General features: G+C 19.6%; 8 protein-coding genes across 8 annotated transcripts in view; 4 read left to right on the top strand and 4 right to left on the bottom strand.

The window, feature by feature from the left end:
- PRSY57_1004500 (conserved protein, unknown function) overlaps positions 1–2,708 on the bottom strand; it is a gene marked incomplete at both ends in the record, with an annotated part of 3,393 nt that extends 685 nt beyond the window's left edge. Inside the window, one exon of the mRNA XM_012907635.2 lies at positions 1–2,708. This exon is cut by the window's left edge and continues 685 nt beyond it. Coding sequence (XP_012763089.2) covers positions 1–2,708 — 2,708 coding nt within the window.
- A 1,111-nt stretch (positions 2,709–3,819) lies between these two features.
- PRSY57_1004400 (methionine--tRNA ligase, putative) lies at positions 3,820–6,057 on the top strand (the record flags this gene model as incomplete). Its single annotated transcript, XM_012907634.2, has 1 exon — positions 3,820–6,057. The coding sequence occupies one exon, from the start codon at positions 3,820–3,822 to the stop codon at positions 6,055–6,057; it is 2,238 nt and encodes a 745-aa protein (XP_012763088.2).
- Positions 6,058–6,337: 280 nt separating this feature from the next.
- Positions 6,338–7,297, bottom strand: PRSY57_1004300 (hypothetical protein; the record flags this gene model as incomplete). The annotated part of the gene is made up of 1 exon (XM_012907633.2): positions 6,338–7,297. One exon carries the CDS (start codon positions 7,295–7,297, stop codon positions 6,338–6,340), a length of 960 nt encoding a protein of 319 aa, XP_012763087.2.
- Positions 7,298–8,095: 798 nt separating this feature from the next.
- Positions 8,096–9,539, bottom strand: PRSY57_1004200 (ADP/ATP carrier protein, putative; the record flags this gene model as incomplete). The annotated part of the gene is made up of 3 exons (XM_012907632.2): positions 8,096–8,595; positions 8,907–9,221; positions 9,332–9,539. 3 exons carry the CDS (start codon positions 9,537–9,539, stop codon positions 8,096–8,098), a joined length of 1,023 nt encoding a protein of 340 aa, XP_012763086.2.
- A 586-nt stretch (positions 9,540–10,125) lies between these two features.
- On the top strand, positions 10,126–11,517 carry PRSY57_1004100 (hypothetical protein; the record flags this gene model as incomplete). The annotated part of the gene is made up of 4 exons (XM_012907631.2): positions 10,126–10,258; positions 10,503–10,739; positions 10,874–10,974; positions 11,185–11,517. The coding sequence occupies 4 exons, from the start codon at positions 10,126–10,128 to the stop codon at positions 11,515–11,517; spliced, it is 804 nt and encodes a 267-aa protein (XP_012763085.2).
- A 276-nt stretch (positions 11,518–11,793) lies between these two features.
- On the bottom strand, positions 11,794–15,978 carry PRSY57_1004000 (putative membrane protein; the record flags this gene model as incomplete). The annotated part of the gene is made up of 6 exons (XM_012907630.2): positions 11,794–11,920; positions 12,041–12,256; positions 12,365–12,469; positions 12,554–12,711; positions 12,863–15,704; positions 15,890–15,978. 6 exons carry the CDS (start codon positions 15,976–15,978, stop codon positions 11,794–11,796), a joined length of 3,537 nt encoding a protein of 1,178 aa, XP_012763084.2.
- A 1,070-nt stretch (positions 15,979–17,048) lies between these two features.
- Positions 17,049–17,657, top strand: PRSY57_1003900 (hypothetical protein; the record flags this gene model as incomplete). Its single annotated transcript, XM_012907629.1, has 1 exon — positions 17,049–17,657. The coding sequence occupies one exon, from the start codon at positions 17,049–17,051 to the stop codon at positions 17,655–17,657; it is 609 nt and encodes a 202-aa protein (XP_012763083.1).
- Positions 17,658–22,052: 4,395 nt separating this feature from the next.
- Positions 22,053–24,710, top strand: PRSY57_1003800 (RNA-binding protein, putative; the record flags this gene model as incomplete). Its single annotated transcript, XM_012907628.2, has 1 exon — positions 22,053–24,710. The coding sequence occupies one exon, from the start codon at positions 22,053–22,055 to the stop codon at positions 24,708–24,710; it is 2,658 nt and encodes an 885-aa protein (XP_012763082.2).
- Positions 24,711–25,000: the final 290 nt, after the last annotated feature.

The raw sequence follows: 25,000 nt of genomic DNA, 5'->3' as shown, positions 1-25,000 counted from the left end.
ATTACATATTTTGGAATTCTATTTATATTAGCACTACCCCATCTAAGTAATGGTTTGTTAATAAACTTTAAAACATTTTTTAATGTTAATAAGTTTTGCATTAATATAATATCAATTTGATCAATTAGTAAAATTTCAATAGATGATAAGAAATCATATTCATATAACTTTTTTTTTTTTTTTTTATTATTATTATTATTATTATAATGTTTGTTTTTCTTTTTTTTTTTCATGTTTTTATCTTTTCTCATATCATTGGTTAAGTTATTATTTTCATTGTTCATATCATAATCATCTGAACTATTTTCATCATATATTATATTATCTTCTCCTTCATTTTGTTCTTGTGAAGAATCATTTTCTTTAGATTCCTTAATAATTATATCTAAGCCTAATGGTGAACAAATTAATATATCACTATCACAGAATGGTGAATATAAATGTATTTTTTTATCACCTTCTAATATTTTTATACCTAATCTAAAACAATCATCATTATTTCCTTGATATATATTTATATAATCCAATGTTCGTCTCTTTTTTGTATATATCTCTTTCATATGCTTTCTTTCATTAATAGCTATATCATACTCTAAAACAAATCTATTTTTATTTTTAATTTCACTAGGTTTTATTAAATTACAAATTAGATCTACATATTCTTTTGCATTATATCTAAATGGACATAAAATTAAAATTTTTGGTCTAGCAAAAGATTCATCACAAAATTCTTCTTTTAATTCAATATTTTCTTGTTTAACATTTTGTGATTTTTCCATTTTTTCTAATTTCTTTTTTATATATTTTCTTCGTTTTCTTTTCTTTTTTAAATGATTTAATATATGAACAACATTTAATAGATTTATTAAATGACTGTTGAGAACATTTTTATTTGTATATAAAATGTCTACATATGAATTTATGTAATGAAAATAGCTTTTCAATTCAACGTGTTCTATAATTTTGGATATATCACGAAATATTTTCTTCTTTTTCTTGTTGGGTTTGTGAACGTTACCATTATTATTATTATTATTATTATGATTTTTTTTTGTTTTGTTTGTTTTACTTATTTCTGTAGTCTCATCATTTTGAACATTATTTATCATGTACGAATCCGTTACATCTTCGTCATCGCAAGAGTTCTTTTTATTTTCATCTTTTACAATTTTGCTAATTTTCATATTATAATAATTTTGCATATACTTATATATGTCACTATTAAAATAAGCTACTGGATGCTTAAATGTTGACAGATAATTTTTCAAATGAAATATGATATTATTATTAATATTATAAAAATTTTCATTATCTAAGATACTCTTTGGTTTTGTATCTAATATATTCATTACATAATATGTTATGTAATTTTTTTCTAAATAAGGTGAGAAAAAATATGGTTTTATTTGTACATTATTAAATATTTGAGCAGTGTATTCATTTTTAGTTTGTTTTTTAGATTTAAATATATTTGTTTCCAAAAACAAATTAGATTTAACATATATATCTTCAATTGTCTTATTCTTATACTCATTAGATTTATCGTTATCCTTTTGTTCATTCGTATTTCTTAATCTATTTTTTTTATTGTTCCAAAATTGTTCTATAAATGCTTCATCTATGTTCTGACAAAAGGAAAAATAATAATCCATCTTATTTTCACATAATTTATAAGAATCATTTTTGTAGTTATCATATATGGATATACAATTGTATGTTTTAGAATAATTATACAATAGATTATTTTGGCTATTATTTGTGTCACAATTATTGCCGTTCATAATATTTTCACTTAAATTATGACTGTTCAGGTTATTATTTGCGTCAAAATGATTGCCGTTCATACCATTTTCACTTAAATTATAACAATTCTTGTTATTATTGGTATGAATATTATTACTGTTCATAATATTTTCATTTAAATAATTACGGTCAGGTATATTTTTGTCATGTTGTTCTTTACTTATATTATGTATATTTTGCGTATGTGTATTTACATTTTTATGATTGATCGATGTTATGTTATTATCATTATGTATCTCATGAGAATTATTTAGATATATATTATTTAATAAATTAAAATCATTAGATTGTTTATTTATATTATTAACTAGGAAAGACATATATATTTCATCATTTGTTTTTTTGAGAAGTCCCTTTTTTACATTATCATTTTGTTGTTTATTAACAATTTGTTTTATATTATCTTTTGTTGTTGTTTGGTTTTGTTTATTTATTTTTTTAGATATTATATGATGATCATTATGATTACTTTTAATATCTTCATTTAATGGATGATTGAAGAATTCCTTTTTTTTTTCTTGAAGAATATTTAAGAATGTTTCATAATTACTTTGTTTGTTTGTTAATTTTTTATTTTGATCATTTTTATTTTGATCATTTTTATTTTCTATGTCTGTTTGGTGTTCATCTTGATCTGATGTATAGTAAGGGTTGCCTTTTGGTTTTTCTTCTTCTTTTTTTAATTTTTCATATTCCTTTAACAATATTTTATTAATTTTATTTTCCTTTTTATTAAATTCCTTATATTTTGTATCCTTTATTATGGATTCATCGTTTGGTTTATTTTTATTGGTAACAAAATTTAATTTCTTTAATTTTTTTTTTTCTTTCTTTACAAATTCGAGCTCGTATAATTCATTCAGTGTAGTTGCTCGTTTTTTACCTCTAAAGTTTCTTTTTCCCATTATATATATGTATATATATATATATATATATATATATATAAAGATTTAATAAAAGAAAACAGAATGATTGATTTACATTAAAATAAAAATATTATAAAAGGCAATTTTATAAAAACATATATATTATTTAATTATTTATATATAACATGAAAACATATATTATTACATCAAGAAAAAAAGAAAAGAAGCAAAATTTTAATGATAAATATAAAAAAGTTAAATAATATAAAAATTCGATATATATATGTAATATACATAAAATAATATTAATTATTTATATATAGGATTTATATTTAATTTTTTCTCTTATTAATAAAACATAACATCATAGAACAATACAAAAATACAAAAAAATAAAATAAAAAAAATAATAAATGGAGAAATTTAACTAAACTGTTTCATTAAGTTATAAGAGATTTATTATTATGTAAAATTATTAAGTTTATATATTTTAAGATTCAATTTTTAATAACATAATTTATTTATAAGTAAAAAATATTATATATATATATATATATATATATTAATATATATGTAATATTATATACTTTACCTAAGTATATATTATTTATGTGGGTACAAATTTTTTTAAGAGTCCATATATATGAAATATTTGGTATAAAAAAAAATTTTATGGCGGATAAATTTATTAAGGTTATATAAAATAATAATATAATAATATAATAATAAAATAGCATTAATTAAATATGATATTTTAAAGGAAATGTAAATAGATCATCAATTTTCAACTTATAAATAAATAAATATAAATATAAATATATATATATATTTATATATATATATACTGAACGGTAAAAAATAGTGGCATGAATTAGCTTATATTATTATACATTTATATGTAAAGACTATATATTTTTTTACCATTAATAATGCTAATAATTTCCTTTTTTTTTTTTTTATTTGAAATCATGGTATAGCCTCTTAAATATGAAAAAAATATAGAAAAAAAGAGAAAAAAAATATATTATATATATAATATATATGTATAACTTTACAGATAATATTATATATATATATATATATATATATATAAATTTATGTATGTACCATAATTATGCTGATAATTACACAAATTAGATAGGGTGGAATTATGAAAATTTATTTTATTTTTATATTATTTTTGTATTTAAATTTTTTTATTTTAATAATAGAAATATTAAGCAAAGATATAAAAAAAACTAGACGCTCTTTTCCTTCATATTATATAAAGGATGGAGAGAAAAGAAAAAGCAATAAAATAAAAAGAAAAAGAATAAAAAATAATGGTTATATAAATGTTTATAGGAAAAATATATTGGATATCATAAATATAAATGGTGATCAAAATAAAATTAAAGAAAAATGGTTGCACAATTTAAAAAAGAAAAAACCATTTGACAAAATAAGTGTGGGTTTATCATATTATAATGATGATAAAAAAGAGATATTTGATTTAACGTTTGTAAATAATAAAGAAAACTGGAATGATGATAATTATAATAATAAGAGTTGTATTAAAAAAGCTAGTAATGCTGAAGAATATTTACTTATTAGTACTCCTGTATATTATTCAAATGATAGACCACACATAGGTCATGCATATTGTAATATATTATGTGACGTTATATATAAATATGAAAAATTAAAAGGGGTAGAGAAAAAGAAAAAGGATATAATTTTTTTCTCGGGTATGGATGAGCATGGTTTAAAAATTGAAAAGAAGTGTAATAAAAATAAAATGAAAATAATTGAATATATTGATGATATATCTAATTATTATAAAGATATGAATAAGAAATTAAGTGTGGATGTAAATTTATTTTATAGGACATCCAATTCATTTCATAAAATGTTTGTTCAGAATGTATGGAAATATTTAGTACATAATAATTATATATATAAAGATACATATAAAGGTTATTATAATATTAATGAAGAAAGATATATAAGTGAACAAGAATTAAGAGAAGGTAAATATAAAATAGATAATGAAAATATTATATATGTTGAAGAAGAAAATAGTTATTTTTTTAATATATTAAAATTTAAAGATTATTTAATTGATTTCTATGAAAAAAATGAAAATTTTTTATATCCACAATATTTAAGAAAACAAGTAATTTATACTTTAAAAAATGAATTAAGAAATATATGTATAAGTAGGTATAATACAAAGTGGGCAATACAAATACCAAATGAAGTAGAAGGTACTATCTACGTGTGGTTTGATGCTTTGTTATCATATATAAGTTCTATGTTATATCTACATAAAATAAAAAAAAATTATAATAATAATAATAATAATAATAATAATAATAATAATAATAATAAAAATAATAATAATAATAATAATAATGGTATAAATGGTATAAGGGGTACAAAAGATGTGCATATATCCTCTACATGTGATGCGGATTTTCCCATTTGCTCATATGATGATATTTTAAATATCGTAAATTTTAATGCCAATAATAATAATAATACACAAAGTAATATATTTCCACATATAAGCAGGAACATATGTGATGAAAAAAAAAATGAAAAAAGAGAAAAAAATATTCCATTCAACAAAGTAATCCGTAAAAAATTTTGGAATCCATTTATCCAAGTTATAGGTAAAGATATTTTGAATTTCCATGCTATATTTTATATATGTTTGTTGAAAAGTTTAAATCTTGAACTTCCACAAAAAATTCTATGTCATGGTTTAATAAAAAATGAAAATATAAAAATGTCCAAGAGCTTAAATAATGTTGTAAATCCATTTGACCTTTTAAAAAAATATAATCCAGATGTATTACGTTTATATTTTATGGGATGTGGTTGTATTTATGAAGATAAAAATTATAAAGAACAAAATATAGAATCATTCGAATTATTTCTAAGAAATAACGTAGGGAATCTATTATATCGTGTAGTATCCTTATGTATAGAAAATAATTATAAGATTGTTCCTGTTATAAAAACAAATGATTATTATTCTAATATTATTTTAAATGAGTGGAAAGATAATATAAAGAATAAACTTATACCGTATCTTGATAATATGGAATATATTCAATTTTTGGAACTTATTATGACATTAATAAAAAATGTAAATAAATTTTTTGTGCATAATACACCATGGAATTATAAAAAAGATACACAACATTTTCACACAACTATTTATGTTACTTTGGAGTGTATGAAATATTTTTCTATATTAATGTTCCCATTTATACCAAACATTTCTTTGGCTGTTTTAAGAAATATTGGTTTCGATGACATTGACGAGGAGAATATATCTCTCGACATGTTGGAAAAAAGGACAACCAAATTTATGCTTAATGGGTTGATAAAAATAGTGTGATTGTATAAATAAATAAATAAATAAATAAATAAATATATATATATATATATATATATATAATTATGTATATTTTATTTTTTTCATTTTTTGTATTTTTTTGTTAATTTCATTTTTTTTTTTTTTTTTGTCAATTTTATGAATATATTAATTTTTGGTAAATTTTATTAAACATTAAAAAAAATAAGAAAAAAAAAAAAATTATAAAAAAAAATAATTTAATACAATAAAATATTATCCACATATACATGTATATATCCCTATGTTCATTTTGTTTTTTTTTTTAATGAGAAATTTTTGGCTTGTTCTTTGATAAATACATGTGATTGGGTACACGAGAATAGTAAAGATAGGGAAATTGTTTTGTGTATGGTCGAGTGGCCCATCTATTTCTTCCTGAAGTATTTTTTCTAAACCATGGATGCTGTTTAGAATTCCATTGTTTAAATTTTAATTTGCGACCATGTTTTTTCATAAATTCATCATATTCTAAAGAATGTTCTTTAATATTATAATTGTATGTCTTAGGTACTGGTCTATCATATGGGGCCTCAATTTCTCTAGCATCAAAACTTTCTGGGATATTTCTTTTTAATACTTTTCTTCTATAAAACCATGTACGATCAGTTTTTAATGTATCATGAAAAAGAAGTAACTCATCTATAAATTTTATATCTACATTAGCTGCTTGAGCTATATATTTTTTGCTTTCTTGTGTAAAAATTTTATAATCATCATTATCTAATTCATAAGGCAAAAATGAATTTAATACTTCATATTGTTTTTTTAATTTTTCAAATTGAGGATTCATTTTCTTTTTATATTTATATTTTATACTAAATATATTAAAATAATCACATAAATCTTTTAGAAACGCTTGAAATTTTCTATATGTAAATATACCTTCATATTTCATTAATGAATTCACATAGAACATGTAAAATTCTTTTTCTTTCTTTTCACTATCATTTATTTTTAATTTATCTTTTATTATGTTATTCTTTCGAAATATATCTATAAAATTTTTAAATATATTATTACTACTTTCCATGGATGTACCGAAAAGAGGTGAGCTATTTCTCTTTACATTATCTAATTTAGTTTTCATATTTTTTAAATGTTCTTGGTTAAATGCCTGACCAATCTTTGTTAATAGGGATGTACCTCCATATTTCTTTTCAACTTTTATAAAATTCAAACATTTTCTTTTATCTTTTACAAAATTGGAATAGTACACCCTCATTATAATCTTTTTTTTTTTCTTTTACACCTTCCATATGGTTTTTAAAATAACGGTGAATAATACAAATTAAGGGGAAATGAATAAATAAGTAAATAAATAAATAAATATATATATTAAGAAATAATATATTTCTTTTTATTTCATTATATATATATAATATATATATATATTTTTTTCTTTTTTTTTTTTTGCAAATATGAAATGGCTGTTTCGTTCATGTGAATTATCGTATTTAAAATTTTTTTTTTTTTTTATATCCTTAAAAGTAGGATTGCGCTGTGTAAATAAATTAATATATATATATATATATATACACCTATATTGACATATTGATTAGTTTTTAAGATTCATCTTTTGTATATTGTACTATACAAATAATTATTCATTTGCTTGTCATATATTAATAAAATATAATATTTCAAAAAATGAAGTATATGTTATAATTATGTATTTTTAAAAGGATAATAGGTACACATGCAATATTCATATATACCACATGACAATAAATTTTTAAAAAAAAAAAAAAAAATGAAATTTCTAAATATGAAAAATAAAAAAATATATTAAAAATATCACCAAAAAAAAAAAAAAAAAAAAAAAGAGAAACATATATATATATATATATATATAAATATATATATAACATAGGTCTATAAAATTTAGGTGCAACGTAAATGTAAAAATATTATCTTTTGATTTTATTCACATTTTATAAATGAATACTAAAACAAAAATACATAAATACATACATATATATATATGTATATGTACATTTTCATTAATATTTGTGTTATTTGCTCATATTGGTATGTTATTTTTGACGTAGTAAAAAAAACAACTGAATATAAAATACTCAGGTATCAATTTAAAAGAATGTAAGGTAAACCCTCTATATAAATTGCAAACTTTTTTAAAAATATGTTGATATTGTGTTGTTGTATTATTCTTTAAATATCTTTTATGCATTAAGGTGTTAGGAAATTTCTGTTCATACATAACATGATATTGATATTTTCTTCTATACGTTTCTAGAGGATATGTTGCCATTTGAGCCACATAACCTGTTATAACACCCAAAGCGATATATGAAAAAAAGTTAGTTGTCTTTTTAAATAATTTATTATATTCTTCCTTTATATTATTCCTTTTCGAACCATCATGTGAAATGTAATTATTCTTTTCAAAATTATCGTCGATAAAATATTTTGTGAAGACCTCATTCAATTTGCTTGTTATTAATAAATACGGAATGAAATTCAATAAGCACAAGCTATAGCCACAATATAAGTTTCTGATTTCTTAAGAAAATAAAGTAAAATAAAATAACAATAAGTGTACTACATAATATGACAAATTTATTATTTTATATTTTTATTTATATATTTTATGTAATAAAAAATAAATTTCCTACATATATATTTATAAATTTTAAACATATACGAATCATAATCATATGATAAAAAAAATTATTATAAATAAATATGTATCTATTATATAAGGAACATGAACAAGTCAGGTAAATTATACCCAAAATTACATGAACAGGACATGTAATATATACATATATATATATTTTTATTTATTTTATTTTTTATTTATTTGGGCTTACTTCCTCTCACAATTTGATCATATATGAATAGGAAAACACTCCTTGCATATTTTTTTTTATCTTTAATAATTTCATGATTTAAAGACATATAATTGCGCACAGTATCGAATGGGTATGCAATTGAGGCAGCTAGGCAACTTGAAAAATATAACAAGGAAAAGTTGGTCATAAAATAATTTTTTCTGTTTTCAATGGCTAGGTTATATTTTATTTGGTCATGAAATAGTAGTCTTAAAAAGCTGAATGATAGAAAATTGCAGATACTGGCATTATAACCCCACCAAAATGAAGTGTATCCTTGATTTGTGCGTATACCTGAAAAGTGGTAAGTAGTAAGATACATATATATATATATATGTTGATATATATAATGCATATTTTTAATGTTTATATATTTTATTGGAAACACATCACATTTCTCTTACTATTTATTATATTTCTGTACGTATAAGATGGTTCAATTAATACATTTTTAAAAAAGATGGGTTGTATTTGCTTTATAAGTACTATCCTTTCAAGAGGTGATATAATAAGCTTGGAAATTATATTAGACCCTCCATGTGTTAAAAATGTTGTTATGAATAATTCTTTGTATTTGATTTTTTTTTTTTTTTTTAAATAATAAATTTCCATAACAAAATAAATACATACATATTATATATATATTTTTTATAATATATGTGCTTTTATTTATTATATGCGCAAATAAAAAAGAGAATAATATGAACGCAAAATATTCTCAAAAAAAAAAAAAAAAAAAAAATTATGTACACATTCTTGGAATATGAAAAGAGACTCGCGTGTTTAAGATATATAAATATATCAATTTTTTAAGATATAATAAAATATATATTGTACATATGAATATATTTTTTTGTATAATGTATAGTCGAATCATTTAAACAAACGGCATATATAATAAATGCTTATATATTTGTTCATATTATACTTTTTTTAAAAGATATATTGACACATATATGTATATATATATATATATATATATATATATAATAAAGGTGTAATTTTTATTTAATTGTATTATAATATAATATTTTACTATATACTTAAAATTTTTGAACGTTGATGTTTTTGGTACATGTGTTTATGGGATTCATTCCTTTATTTCTGATTTTCTGTTCACCTGTATATAATAAATAATATTTTGTTAAATTTATACAGTTTTATGGATATATGTCATATATTATTATAAATAAAAATTATGGGAAGAGAACAAAATTATAAAAAGAAAACTTTTAAAAATGAATCACATGAGAAAAAAATTGTTAACAACAAGATCATATTTTTTAATATGATTTATTTGATGATACTCTTCGTCGTTTGTTTTATAGGAGGTTTGTAAATAAAATAATAAGAAGAAAAAATAAAAATAAATATATATAAATTATATATATAAATAAATGAATATATTAAATATTTCAAGAAAAAAGGATAACAAATAAATAAATAAATAAATAAATATATATATATATATATATATATATTTTATAAGTATTTATATTTCGTTATTTTATTTTTTCATATTTCTAATTTTTCTTTTTCTTTTTTTTTTTTTTGTGTTGGGGGGATATATCATAGGTATATTGTTGGGCTTCTTAACCACATCATATACATCCGAAATAAATATTATTCAGAATGAAGATAATGTATTTCAATTTTTATTAAAAAATGAAAAGATAATTATAGGTGGGAAATTAAATATAAAATTTAGAGTCGATAACAAAACTATGTTATCTTATGTATTTAATTCTGAAAGTGTCAAATATTTTTATTATCCAGTGGGACAAAATAGTAACTGTTTGTTGTATAACGGAGGTGAGGAAAAAAAGGAAAAAGAAATATTACATATATGTAAATACATTCTTGTAAATAAATAAATATAAACAAATATAAATAAATAAATAAATATATATATATATATATATATATTTTATTTGTTTTCTTTTTAGGTTTAGAAGAAAAATCAGCGAACCAGGAGCCTCTAAAATATAAAAGTGAAATTAGCACACCGTTATATAACGATGAAGATATATTTCCTACCAAATTGACAGTAAAAAAAAAAAAAATAATAAAATAAATAAATAAATAAATATATATATATATATATATATATATATATATATATATATTTGTTGTCTCTTTATATAATGAAAAATTCCATGTACTTTTTAGTAAATAAAATTTATATAATATCCTTTTACTTTTTTTTTTTTTTTTTATTTCTTTTTTTTTTTTTTTTCCTTCTTTTTTTTTTTAAAAGATTAATGTAGATTATAATATTTTACACTCGTCATCTAAAGTACACACATTGCCGTTACATATAGGATATGAAATATCACAAGAGTACAAAAATGAAGTTCAGCCTATGTATAATGACTGTAAACGTTTTCAAAAAATTTATTTTTCTGTAAAATTAGATCAGTTATATATGTCGAATGAATTAAGAAAAATATATAATGATAAGAGTTATGAATTTGTATTTTATTGTAATTGTTATATGGATGATAAGGTACATGCTTATTTTAATGCTAAACCTGTATATAAAAATGTCATTTTAAAAAATTTAAGAAACAACCCTAAACTGTTAAATTGACATACATACATATATATATATATATATATATATATATATATATATATGTATATTATTTTTTTGTTGTTTATGTATTTATTTTATTTTATTTTTTTTATTTCATTTTTTTCATTTTTTATATTTTATTTTATTTTTTTTGTCAAAATTAAATATTCCTTATAAACCAAACATATATAAAAATATGTTAATTTAAATTTTTTTTTTAATTGTATAATATTATAGTAATATGTCTTCCTTTTAATGTTAGGAATTGTTACATTGTGTTCTGTTAATTTCCTAAATATTTGTTGTCAGATATTTGAGTTTTTTCTCATCAGAAAGGAAGTGCAATATATCATCAAGAAATAATATATAGGGTAACACACATTTTAAAAATATATCTCGTTTTACTATTTCGAATGGTCTATATATTATTTAATAAGAAAAATTAACATTATTTTATTATACTATAATCCAACACATATATGTTTATATATATATATATATATATATTTATTTATTTATTTATTTATTTATTTATAACCTGATAATAAATAATATAGATATTATTAGTAAAACAATTAAAGATATATTCATTTTTAGACCTAGTAGGAAGGTCCCAATATAATGCCAATATATTATATATATAGAAAAAATAAAAATGATATATATATAGCACACATTTTTTAATCTGTGTAGGGTAAGAAAATAATATATCGGAAAAACAACAAAAAATTGGGCATAAGAAAAAAGGATATTTCTGAAGAAGAAAAAACATACAAACATAAATATATATATACATATGTATATATTGCGAAATATGTGCGGAGAAAAAAAAAAAAGAATAGAAGGAATTATTTATTCCTACTTATAAACATCTTCCAGACGATGTAATGACTCTTTTTGTATGATCCACCAATTTTTATGAATAATAAATATTGTCCAGATATAATCAAATATGCTCAAAAATAATCTAAGTGGAGAGATAAATAAATATACATATAAATAAAATATATATATATATATATATATATTTATTTATTTATTTAATTATTACATAAAAATGGAAATGATGAAAAAGTTCATTTTTATTATGAAAACATTTCGAGGGTTAATCGAGATAGTCCTGAATACAGGATATATAAAAATCAAGATAATTACTAGAGAAAGGAAAAATCTGAGCATAAAGATTATTAAAAAGGATTTCATTTTAAACTAACAAATAGAAAAGAATAACAAGAAATATAAAAGATATATAAAACAGGAAATACCTAAAATATGGCAACTTCTGAAATTATATATATATATATATATTTATTTATTTATTTATTTATATTTATGTTTATATTTTTTTTTTTTTTTGTACTAGAAAATATGTTTGAGTGATGTGTATTGGTGCTATTCGTAAAAAGAGACAAAAAAGATGAAAGGTAAGAATTAAAATTATATGATATATATAGTTATCCACATAATATACTAAATCATATGAATTGGACCACATAATATAATATCGTTCAGTTTTTTGATCAAGAAAAGATAATAGTATACTTCTTTTTGGTACTATCCCTTGTTTAAAATTAACACATTGGACAACTGAATTTATTTCTTCAATGTATTTTATAATATGTTTTATTTTAAGCATGAATATATAAAATAGACAAGAAAAGTTTATGAAAAAAATATTTTTTCCATATATTTCATCAGATTGTGTATACGATGATTCGGATGTATACAGATCAGAACTGGTGATAGTTCTTGTTCTTTTTCGATTTGTTAGAACGTTTTTATTAGACATCATATTTTGTATATTATATAAATTATTGTATATATAATCATCGGAATATATAATATGATCTTCATTTTTTTTCTTATTTTTACATTTTGTAATATTCGGAAAAATATCCTTTGTATTACATTTTTGTTGTAATTCTTGTATATTAGTGGTATCATTATAATTCTTTTTAAATGTATAATTGTAATAATAATTATTTATATCACAATATTTTTCTTTTATATTATTTGTCTTTTTATTATATTGATTATTATCTATTTGAAATTCTTCTTTCACATTATTTTCTTTTACATTGTATGATAATCCATGTTTTGATAAAGTAATATACGTTTTATTTTTTTTATTAACAGAAATATTATCATCTTTTTCATGGCCATTTACATTTTTGAATGTATATATTTTGTCTGATATATTTTTTTTCTGTGTGTTGATGACTTTATGGATTTTCTTCTTTTTATTATATTTATCAACATTTAAGGTAATTTGTTCTGTTAAATTATTTTCATAAAGTTGATCTATTTTTAATTTCTTTTCTTCCATATTGTTTTTATTATAACTTGTGAGATTGTTCACATAATTGGATTCAAAATTTGTTTCATATTTGTCTTTGGATATAGGATTAGTTTTGAAAAGGTTATCCTTTATTTTTTTCTTCTTTTTTTTTTTTTTTTTTATACTATTAGTAGTAGTTTTCCCCTTTATAGATTGATTACAATTGTATGAAGAGAAGAAATCCTTTACAATATATATTTTGTTTGAGTTTCGATTCAGTTCATCATGTATACTATTTTGTTTATATTCGTTCTTTATTTTTGTAGAATTGATTTGATGAAATGTGTCATATTCAGATTGTGTAATCATCTTCTTCTCTTTTTTCGTGTTCTTCTTCTTCTTATTATTATTTTTGTCTAACAATAGGTTCCCGTTTTTTTGATGATTTCTGCTTATGCGGTTGGTACGTTTATCATTCTTTCTGTTAATTTTTTCTTCCTCTTTTATATTATTATTTTGGCTAGATACATACATATTTTTATTTATTGAACATTTATTTTGGTGAGTCATGTTAGTATTTTTATTTATTGTATCATTATATTGGTGAGTCACGTTAAAATTTTCATTTATTGTACCATAATTTTGGTGAGTCATGTTAATATTTTTATTTATTGTATCATTATTTTGGTGAGTCATGTTAAAATTTTCGTTTATTGTACCATTATTTTGGTGAGTCATGTTAATATTTTTATTTATTGTACCATTATTTTGGTGAGTCATGTTAATATTTTTATTTATTGTACCATTATTTTGGTGAGTCATGTTAATATTTTTATTTATTGTACCATTATTTTGGTGAGTCATGTTAATATTTTTATTTATTGTACCATTATTTTGGTGAGTCATGTTAAAATTTTTATTTATAATTATTTTATTTTGGCTAGCTGCAATATGATTTATATTTTTTATATCATATTGATTATGTATATTAATCATTTCTAGCAAGAAGTAAAAGTTGATTTTTTTTCTGTTGAAGTGTATTTTGGTCCATTTTTTTTTTTTTTTATCAATGGCAGAAGAGAGGAAATATAATTTTTTATGATACAGAACTTTTAGACAGAAATATGGTGGATAATTTTTGAAGATATCTTGATTTTTGAGTGTATAAAATTTGTTTGAGAATCTGGTGGAAGTAATTTTTAAATTTTTTATATGTTGTGGATTGTTTAAATTGATAGTTGATAGATATTGTGAAAAGTACATCCATTTCATATGTATATAATTATTTAAGTCTACGAGAATATCAGCAATTTTTATGAAGCTTAAATCTTGTATTTCATTAATATAAGGGAATATTAATAACATATTATTAGGAGAGGATTTGGATATATATATGGTTCTAGAGAAATAATATAAATAACGATAGAAAATAAAATTGAAACATAGTGTAAAAAAAAGGAAGATGAGAATATATGAATAAATTATACTTGTATTAATGGATAAGTCTATAATAAATATGATAAGTATATAAAATATTAATAAAACGAATAATAATCTTATATGGTATCTAGTAAAAAACAATAAGATATATAAAGGGAAAAAAACAATAGTATTAAAGCAATCATTATAATTATTTTTTAATTCAAATGATAAAAATGGTAACGTACATGATAAGGAAAGAAGAAAGATAAATAAAAAATCTGAACAAAATGAAAATGGTATAATTTTTTCAATAGAATAACAAATTAAACTTATAATAAATAAAGTTCCATGAATATTTGTAGTAATATTTCCATGATTTTCATCTTCTTTTAAACCTGAACATATAAAAAGAAATATGTTCATAAAGCACAAGCCGGCAATAATATCAACATTTTCTAGTATGAAAATATGTTTAAAGTTTTCCTTCGTAATGCATATTTTCCTTAAAAATAAAATATAATATAGTCAGAGGATATAAAATTGTTTATATGTTTACACACAAAAGATATAAGTGTGCGCATTATTATTTTATATAAAATGATATATATATATATATATATATTTATTTATTTATTTATGTTTCCTTATTATTTCTTTTTCATTTTTTTTTTTTTTTTGGTTGTGTACCTAGTTTTAATATCTTTTTCTACTAGAAATGATCTTTTCTCTGTCAGCGATAAACATGATAGTCCTTCCTTTTGGAAATATTTCATCATTATGATATTTTATTCTCTTTTTTTTTTTTTTTTTTTTTTTTTAAATTTTTGATGTCATTTGGTTTTATATAACACAAGCGATATATTATATGAAGAAGAAAATAAAATCGCAGGAATGGTAAGTATAGAATTATTATATTATACAAAAAATAATTATGTTTTATAATTTTATTATTATTTTATTTTTTTTTTTTTATTCAAATAATGAAATTATTACCAAATGGACAGAAAAATATAAAAGAAAAACATTTTATCTATTTAAAAATTTTTAACAACTTTAAAAAAAGAAAAAGAAAAAAAAAGGCTTACATAAAAAAAAAAATTAAAAGTATGAAATTTCTGGGAGATTATAAAAAGGGAAATACTGCGTTCGATGTAAAATATATATACTTATTTATTGTGGAAATAAGTGCAAACAAACCAAAAAAAAAATATTATATAAATAAATAAATAAATAAATATATATATTATATATATATGAAAAAAAAATTGTTATTTATATAATATAATTACTATTTCATTATATATATAGTATTTTTTTATTACACACAAATAAAAAGAAATATATATATATATAATATATATATATATATAATTATCTTTTTATGAAAGTCATTGTATTTTAAAAGTATTATTTTTTTTCAATATTACAAAATTTTTAATTATTATATAATAAATAAAAAAATTGTCCAATATGTAATTTTTTTTTTCTTTTTTTTATTTTATTTATTATTATTATTTATAATTTCTCAAGTAAAATAAAAGCATTTTAAAATAAAAATAATTAAATAAAAATTTTAAACTTCAAAGAAAATATATATATAATAATATATATATATATATATATATATATATATTATATTTAACTTTTTTATTTATTCATTGGCGTATATATATAATAGGCCAATTTTAATATAAAATATTTCTATTTAAAATATATATATTATAAATATATATATTATATATATGTGCATATTTTTATATATTTATATTTATCTTATTATTTATGTATAATATAACTTTTTGTGTATAAAATTTCTTGAAATTAATATTTTAAGGGCCAAGATAAAATGTCGACGGTTGAAGAATTAAAATTCATTTGGAAGTTTTTATTCTCTCATATGAATACTGAGAAAAGTAAAGAAGAAATATGTGATGAGAAGAAATATGAAGAGAATATAATATTGTTAAAAAAATTGATGAGAACAGAAAACATAAAATTCGATCAAAAATATAATGCAATAAATATATTAGAGAAATTAAAAGATATAGAAGATATACAATATGAAGATATATTAAATGATTATGCAAAAAATTTCTTAACATTTTTAAAGGGATCTTTTGAAAAAGTAGCAGAAGAAATTCAAATAAATGATAAAATATCTTTTAGAAGAAATGAATTAATAAAACAAGATTTAAATAATAAATTACAAAATCTTAATCATAATTATAATTTAGAATATATTAATTTAAATAAATGTTTAGGTACCGAAGATTTTGAAAGCCAACTAAATGCTAGCTTAAAGTTTAATTCTTTAAAGGATATTTTAAGTAAGTTATTAAAAGAAATGAAAGATTATGAAATCCAATATAATAATTTATCTGATACGGATAAATTTTTGGACATGAAAATATGTGAATTAGAAAATTATCTAAATAATACTAGTCAAAATTCTTAAGACCAAAAAGAAAAAACAAAAAATGCCGAATAGAAGTATGAGATAGTTATATAATTTTGAAACATAAAGAAAATAAACATTTATAAATATGTATTTTTTTATATACAATTAACATGGATTACTTTTTTTTCTTTTTTTCTTTTTTTTTTTTGCTGTGGTAAAAGTAAAGGCATTTGTATGATTATTGAATTTATAAAAATTTTATAAGTATATTCCAGAGATTTGGAATATGATATATGTTATTTATGAAAAAGGGAATATATATATATATATATATATATATATATATATTATGTTATTTTTTATGTGAAATCCCTTTTTAATTTTATCACTACAAACATTTGAATTACGCGAAATATGTGTTAAATATTCAATATGATATACAGATATTCTCTTTTTTTTCCTTTTTTCCTTCTTTTTTGAATTTTTTTTTTTTTTTTTTTTTTTTGTCTTATATTTTTACCATGATTTTATTTATAAGTAATATAAATAGAAGAGAAAAAAAAATGAGGGGAAACCATCGTTAATATGTAAATTTTAGAGCAATGGAGTATATTTAATTTTTTATTTTATTTAAGCAAGGGATCATAATTTAAATTTTAGGAGTTATTATAATCACATATATATATATATATATATATATTAATATAGAAATATGGGTGTATTTTATTAATATGGATTTTTATCTGCAAGTAATGTTTTTACAATTTTACGAATACACGAAGGATATTTTACAACGATCATAAATATACACATTATTATTCCTATGTATATAATATAAAGTGCAAGTAATACTCAGAATAATATTTATATACTCAATAATTTATAAATACACATATTATTATTCTTTTATCAGTAATTGCTTAAATATATGTGTTTATTTAAATTATAATAGTTGGTTGAATATTTAATTTAATTTAAATTGTTTAAAGAAAAAAATACTATATATATATATATATATATATATCTCCGTACAACACAAAGTAATATATTGGTATTAATTTTTTTTTAAGAAAATCATAATATGGAATATACTTATTTTTATTAACCACATGTGTGTCTTTGACCAATGCAATATATATCATTATAAATTCATAATTATATAAGTCAATATATTTTTGTAAAATAATTGTTTGGCCAAATAATATAATTTCTTTCTTCTTTTTTCTTATTATCTTTATAAAATTAATATATTATATATCTATTATTATTATTATTATTATTTTAAGTTTTGTCTGAACAAGTCAGAATTATAATTAATATAATACTGTGTAAATTAATAGCTATCTAGCCAAAATTTTATATTAAAAAAAAAAAATAAAAAAATAAAAAATGGCAAATGAAAAAATTAAAATTAAAATTGATAATTAAGCAGTACAAAATAAATATTTTATATTGGAACATAAAAATACAAAGTTACATATATAATTAGAATAAAGGGAAAAAAAAAAAATTTATACAACTAATTTGATATATAAATAAATTTTGAATAACCTATAAAAATATAAAATGTTTTTCCTTTTCTTTTCTTGAATTTTTTTTATCAAATGTTGTGGTAAATATAAATATATATATATATATATATATATATATATATATATATATATTTATTTATTTACATAAATATGGGAGTTGTTTGTTTTTAGTTTTATATAATAATTTCTGGAACGCGATATAGTATTAAAAAAGTTAATAATACGTTTTTTAAAACTCTTTTCTAGCATTATGTAAAGTATTATAGGAGAAAAATGATGGATAAATTTAATCATAAGGGGAAAAAACAATTAATGTATATAAGTCTTGTAGAAATATTGATATGGTCTAAAAAATTGTATATAATGTGTAAAGATTGTGAATTTATATAAGATGTATTGAATGGGAAATTTATTAATAGGATATTAAAGTATTATTATTTATTGTTTTGTTTTGTTTCCTTTTTTTTATTAATATTGTGTTTTTCTTATTTAATATTTCAATTTCTTTTTTTTTTTTTACGCATTTAATTTCCCCGTTTAGATGTCTTTTCATTTTTATAACAGAATATAACTTATACGATAGTTTTATTTATTATTTATTATTATTTTTTTTTTCCCTTTGAATATGTCTATCGAGAAAAAATTGGGGATTATTTTGAATGATTTTATTTTATAATATATGAATGTATTAGAAGTATATGAACATGAAAATGTACACTACAATATGTAGGAAAGGACCCAAAAAAAAAAGAAGTTTTTTTATACACATTAGGATATATATATATATATATATTATACCATTTATGTTTAAAGAACCTATATATGATCATATAAATGTATTAAGAAAATTAAATATATATGTGAGAAAAAAGAATAAAATAAAATATAAAAAATTAAATGATATTTTCAATAACCATATAAATCATACACATATACTTTTTTTGGAATAATAATATTGTTCAATATTTATAGATTGAAATATAATACGTTTATTATATGTGTAGCTATTTAAAAATTATATCCCCTTTTATTATTCGTATATGAAGGTGAACAGGGAAAAAAAACATCATTATATGTTATATATATATATATATAATATTTATAATTTGTTGATTGAATTTTTCTTTGATATAAATCAAATAAGGATTCCAATAATAAATATCGACATAAATATATATATATATATATTTATATGTACATATCAGACTATATAATTCACGGTATATCATAAAAAAATAAAAACAGAAAAATTATAAGTTGAATTTATTATTACATAAATACGAAATTGAATGATATAAAATAAGAAATAATTTTTTTTTTTTTTTTTTTTTTTTTTTTTTTTTAATTTAATAAAATTTGCTATCAAATTAATAACAATCGAATGAATAACTAATACAATATAATATAATACAATATAATATAATACAATATAATATAATACAATATAATATAATATAATATAATATAATACAATATAATATATTATATATACATAAGTATAAATTATATATATTATCATATAAATAATAAAAAATGCTCAAGAAAACATGTACAAAATTATTTGTTATATGAAAATATATGTAAATATAATAATACACCTAATAATATCCTAATAAATATAATTTTCTTTCTTTTATATATATATATATATATATATATATATATATATATAACAATTTAAATACAAAATTGTGAAGAATTTATCACATTTACTTTTAATTTTTTATCTAATTTATATATAAAAAGAAATTGGGAAAAAAAAAAAAATAAACATAATAAAATGTAAAAAAATATAGATTATAAAATAAAACTTTATAAATATAAATATCATATATATATATATATGTATAATATATGTAATATATTATATATATATATAGAAAAGTGATTGTATGTATATATATTCAAATATATATAATACCTGAAGAGCAATATATAAATAAGAGCTTGTTACAAGGATGGGAAATAAAAATTAAAAATTAAATTGTGTTTATAAAAAAAAAAAAAAAAAAAGTAATGATGATATATATTAAAAATAAAATAAGAAATTTAAATGTGAATATTATGCTATGCTATAACATATATATTAAAGTTATCTGTATATATAAATATTACATAATATATATATTATATATATTATTATTATTATTTAATGAGTTATTATAAAAACATATTGGAAATTCACACGATGAAAAATTTAATAATTAAAATAATATATTAAATATAGAAAAGTATGTATTTATAGTATATTTATATTATCGTGTAAATTTTTATAATATATATTTGAGTATCATGTATTTTTTTTTTTTTTTTTTTTTTTTCCTTATTTTTTTAATATTTTTCTTTTATTTATATTTCTATATAATTTGTAATCTTGATCAGAAGAAATAATAGATATGTTTAAAAAAATATAATTTTTTTTTTTTTTTAAAGAGTGATAATAAAAAGGAGTTTATATAAATATATAATATCTTAAAATATAAATAAAATTATTCCTTTTTATTTTAAAGAAATATATAATTTTATATATAGCGTATGTGTTGAAAAAAATTATCTGTGAAGTACATACGAATATAATATATATATATATATATATATATGTAGAGTAATATTTACGGTATATGATATATTATTCTTTATATTTATACTATTATATATTAAGAATTATCCTTTGAACATATTTTTACAAAAACGTAAAATTATACATATATATATATATATATATATATAAACCTATAATATTTAATCAGATCGCTTTTTTGAGGGCTTTGTCATCGTATATAAATAATATAATATAATATATATATATATATATATATATATATATATATATATATATATATTATATATATAACATAATATATATCATTTAATATATATATATATATATTTTTTATCCATATATTTGTGAAAAAGAAGTATGGGAAAGTATAGCATGAGCAGGAAAGGAGAATATAGCGCTGAGAGGAGATATCATTATAGAGATGAGAAATATGAAAAGTATGAAAAGTATGAAAAATCGGATAACACTAGCCATGGAAATAAATTAGATAATCATATGAAAGAAAAAAGTGGTTATTATATAAATGAGGGTCGTAGACATGACATGTCAAGAAGTAGAGAAGAAATGATAGGGATTATTGGAAGAGAAGGTCATAAAAATGACAATGTGTATAATAATAACGATAGAAGAAGAGGATCTTTAGATAATTATGAGAGAAGGAGAAATGAAGAAAATCATATTGGTGATAGGAATAAAAATATTTCAAAAGGTAGAAGAGATTATCATCGAGATGTTCCATCACGAGAAAGATGTTATAGTAATAGATCTCCAAGAAGAAATGTATTTGTAGATAGAAAAAGAGGAAATGTATATGATAGGAATAATGAAGATAATGTTTATGAAAAAAAAGCTAGATATGAAAGAGACAACCACAGCACAAATTACAATAATTATAATAATAATTACATTAATAAAGATAATAAACATAATTATAAGGAAAATCATTTTTCTGCTGACTATACAAATAGAGGAAGAAATGATGAGAGAATGCATATGAGAAGACATTCAAGAGATGAAAAAGAAGGAAGAAAAGCATATCAAGACTATTGTGAAGAAAATAGACATAGGGAAAATAATTATGAAGGACATCGTAACGAAGAATATCGACGTGAAGAATATCGACGTGAAGGGTATCGACATGAAGGATATCGACATGAAGGATATCGAAATGAAGCATATCGAAATGAAGCATATCTTTCTAGGGATCATGCTCATAAAGAATTTCATCATAATGAAAACCCATATTATAAAAAAGATTTTTCTCACAGGGTACCCCAGAGTGGTGCAATAAGAAGAGAAAGAGGAAGAGAATTCCGAAACCATGCGTATAAAAAAATAGGTGCGTGTAAAATATTTGTAGGGAATATTTCAAGCAGTGCAAGAGAAGAAGATGTTAGAAGAAGATTTGAGCAATATGGTGATATAATGCACATGCAATGGAAAAAACGATTTGCGTTTATTGAATATTATAAAGCTTCGCATGCATTGAATGCATTAGAAAAAGAAAATGGTAAGATGTTTTTTGGTGAAGAATTAAGTGTTCAAGAACATCAATATAATACGAATTCATATGGATATAAGAATGATAATAGATCACATTTCCATTTCAAGATGTCTAGAAATTACTCACCACCAAATTTTAGTAATGAATCTATTGAAAGAAGGAATTCATTAAGAATTGTTGTAAAAAATATTGATGAAAAAGCTAGCTGGCAAGATCTTAAAGATTTTGGTAGAGAAGTCGGTTCAGTTAGCTATGCAAATATAGTAGATGATTATCATAGTAAAGAAAAGTTTGGAATTATTGAATTTTATAACCATGAGAATGCAAAAGATGCTATTAATATATTGAATGGAAAAAGCTTTTATGGAAGATCTGTTGATGTTATAAGATATAACGACTCAGATTTAAGTAAAAGATTTAAGAATAAGGAGAGAGAGGAAAATTATATGAGAGGAGTTAATGATCGATATGGAGAAGGTGAAAGATATGTTCGTGAGGAAAGAGCCTATAGAGAGAAATTTCCTTTTGATCGAATAAATCGTACTAGGCATACTTTTTTTAATAGAGGTAGGAATATTCGAGGAAATAAATATTTTAGGAGAGATGATAATGAGGATAATAAAAGTGAGGTTGATGATAGTAAATATAAGAAAAGTACAAGAAGTATGAGTATAATCGATAGAGATAATACGTATGATGAAAGGGTTAGTCATCGAGATGTCCATATGAAAGACGATAGGGATGACGACATATGTTATAACAGGGATGATGAAGAAAAGATGATTAATGGTAATAAGAAAAGAATATTAAATTCGAGTGAAGAAGTTGGTGAACATACACACAGCAATATAAATGAAGATATAAATAAAGATCAAACGGATATTATAGACGAAAAAGAAAAAGGAGTAGATGAGAATATTTCTTTAAAAAATTATGAAAATAAGAAAGAAAATGTGGACCATGATTATGAAAATGTTATAGAAAGTAATAGGGGGAAACGAAGAAATGTAAAAAGTAAAAGCAAATATGAAAATGAGAAAAAAGGAAAAACGAAAGATGAATTATATGATGATATATCTGAAATAAAATTACAAGAAGGAAGTGTATGTAGAAGTACCAAAGATATAGATGAAGATAATTATAATAATGAAGAAACGAAAAATATAAAAGATGAATTTTTGGTTGATAAAAAAAACGAGGAAGAGGGATATGATGATGATACATATACAAGTGAAAGAGATAAAAGTGTGAACGAAAAAATTATGAAAGAACAATATATAAATAAAGATGATATATTAGAAAAAAATGATAACATTATTAATATACCAAATAAAAAATCAAGAGTTATAAAAAAAAACACTACAAAAAAAAAAATAACTAGAGTTTCAGAAGAGTCAACAACCAAGGTAGATACAAGAGAAAGTGAGGAAAATGATCTTATGGAAAATGAACAATGGTCAGATTCAAAAAAAATATGTGTAATTAAAAATAATTCTCCACGTAATGATTAAAAATTTATATCAAAATGTAATAAGTGTTTGTATATATATATATATAGATATATATATATATATATGTATAGATATAGATATACAATTTGTTTTTATGTGGGAAAAAATATTTTATTTGTATATTACAAAAAGTAGGTTAACAATATTATTATATGTGTATGTATTATGAATATGCCATTTTATTTTTTTATATATAATTATTATAATTTTGTAAAAATTGTACATATTTATCTTTTTATATCATTCTGTTTATTTATTTATTTATTTATTAAATACCTAATTTTGAATTT

The sequence above is a fragment of the Plasmodium reichenowi genome, chromosome 10, assembly GCF_001601855.1.
Source record: "Plasmodium reichenowi strain SY57 chromosome 10, whole genome shotgun sequence".
NCBI classification, from domain to species: domain Eukaryota; phylum Apicomplexa; class Aconoidasida; order Haemosporida; family Plasmodiidae; genus Plasmodium; species Plasmodium reichenowi.
The sequence above is the reverse complement of the archived record's forward strand: the minus strand, read 5'-3'. Positions and strand labels throughout refer to the sequence as shown.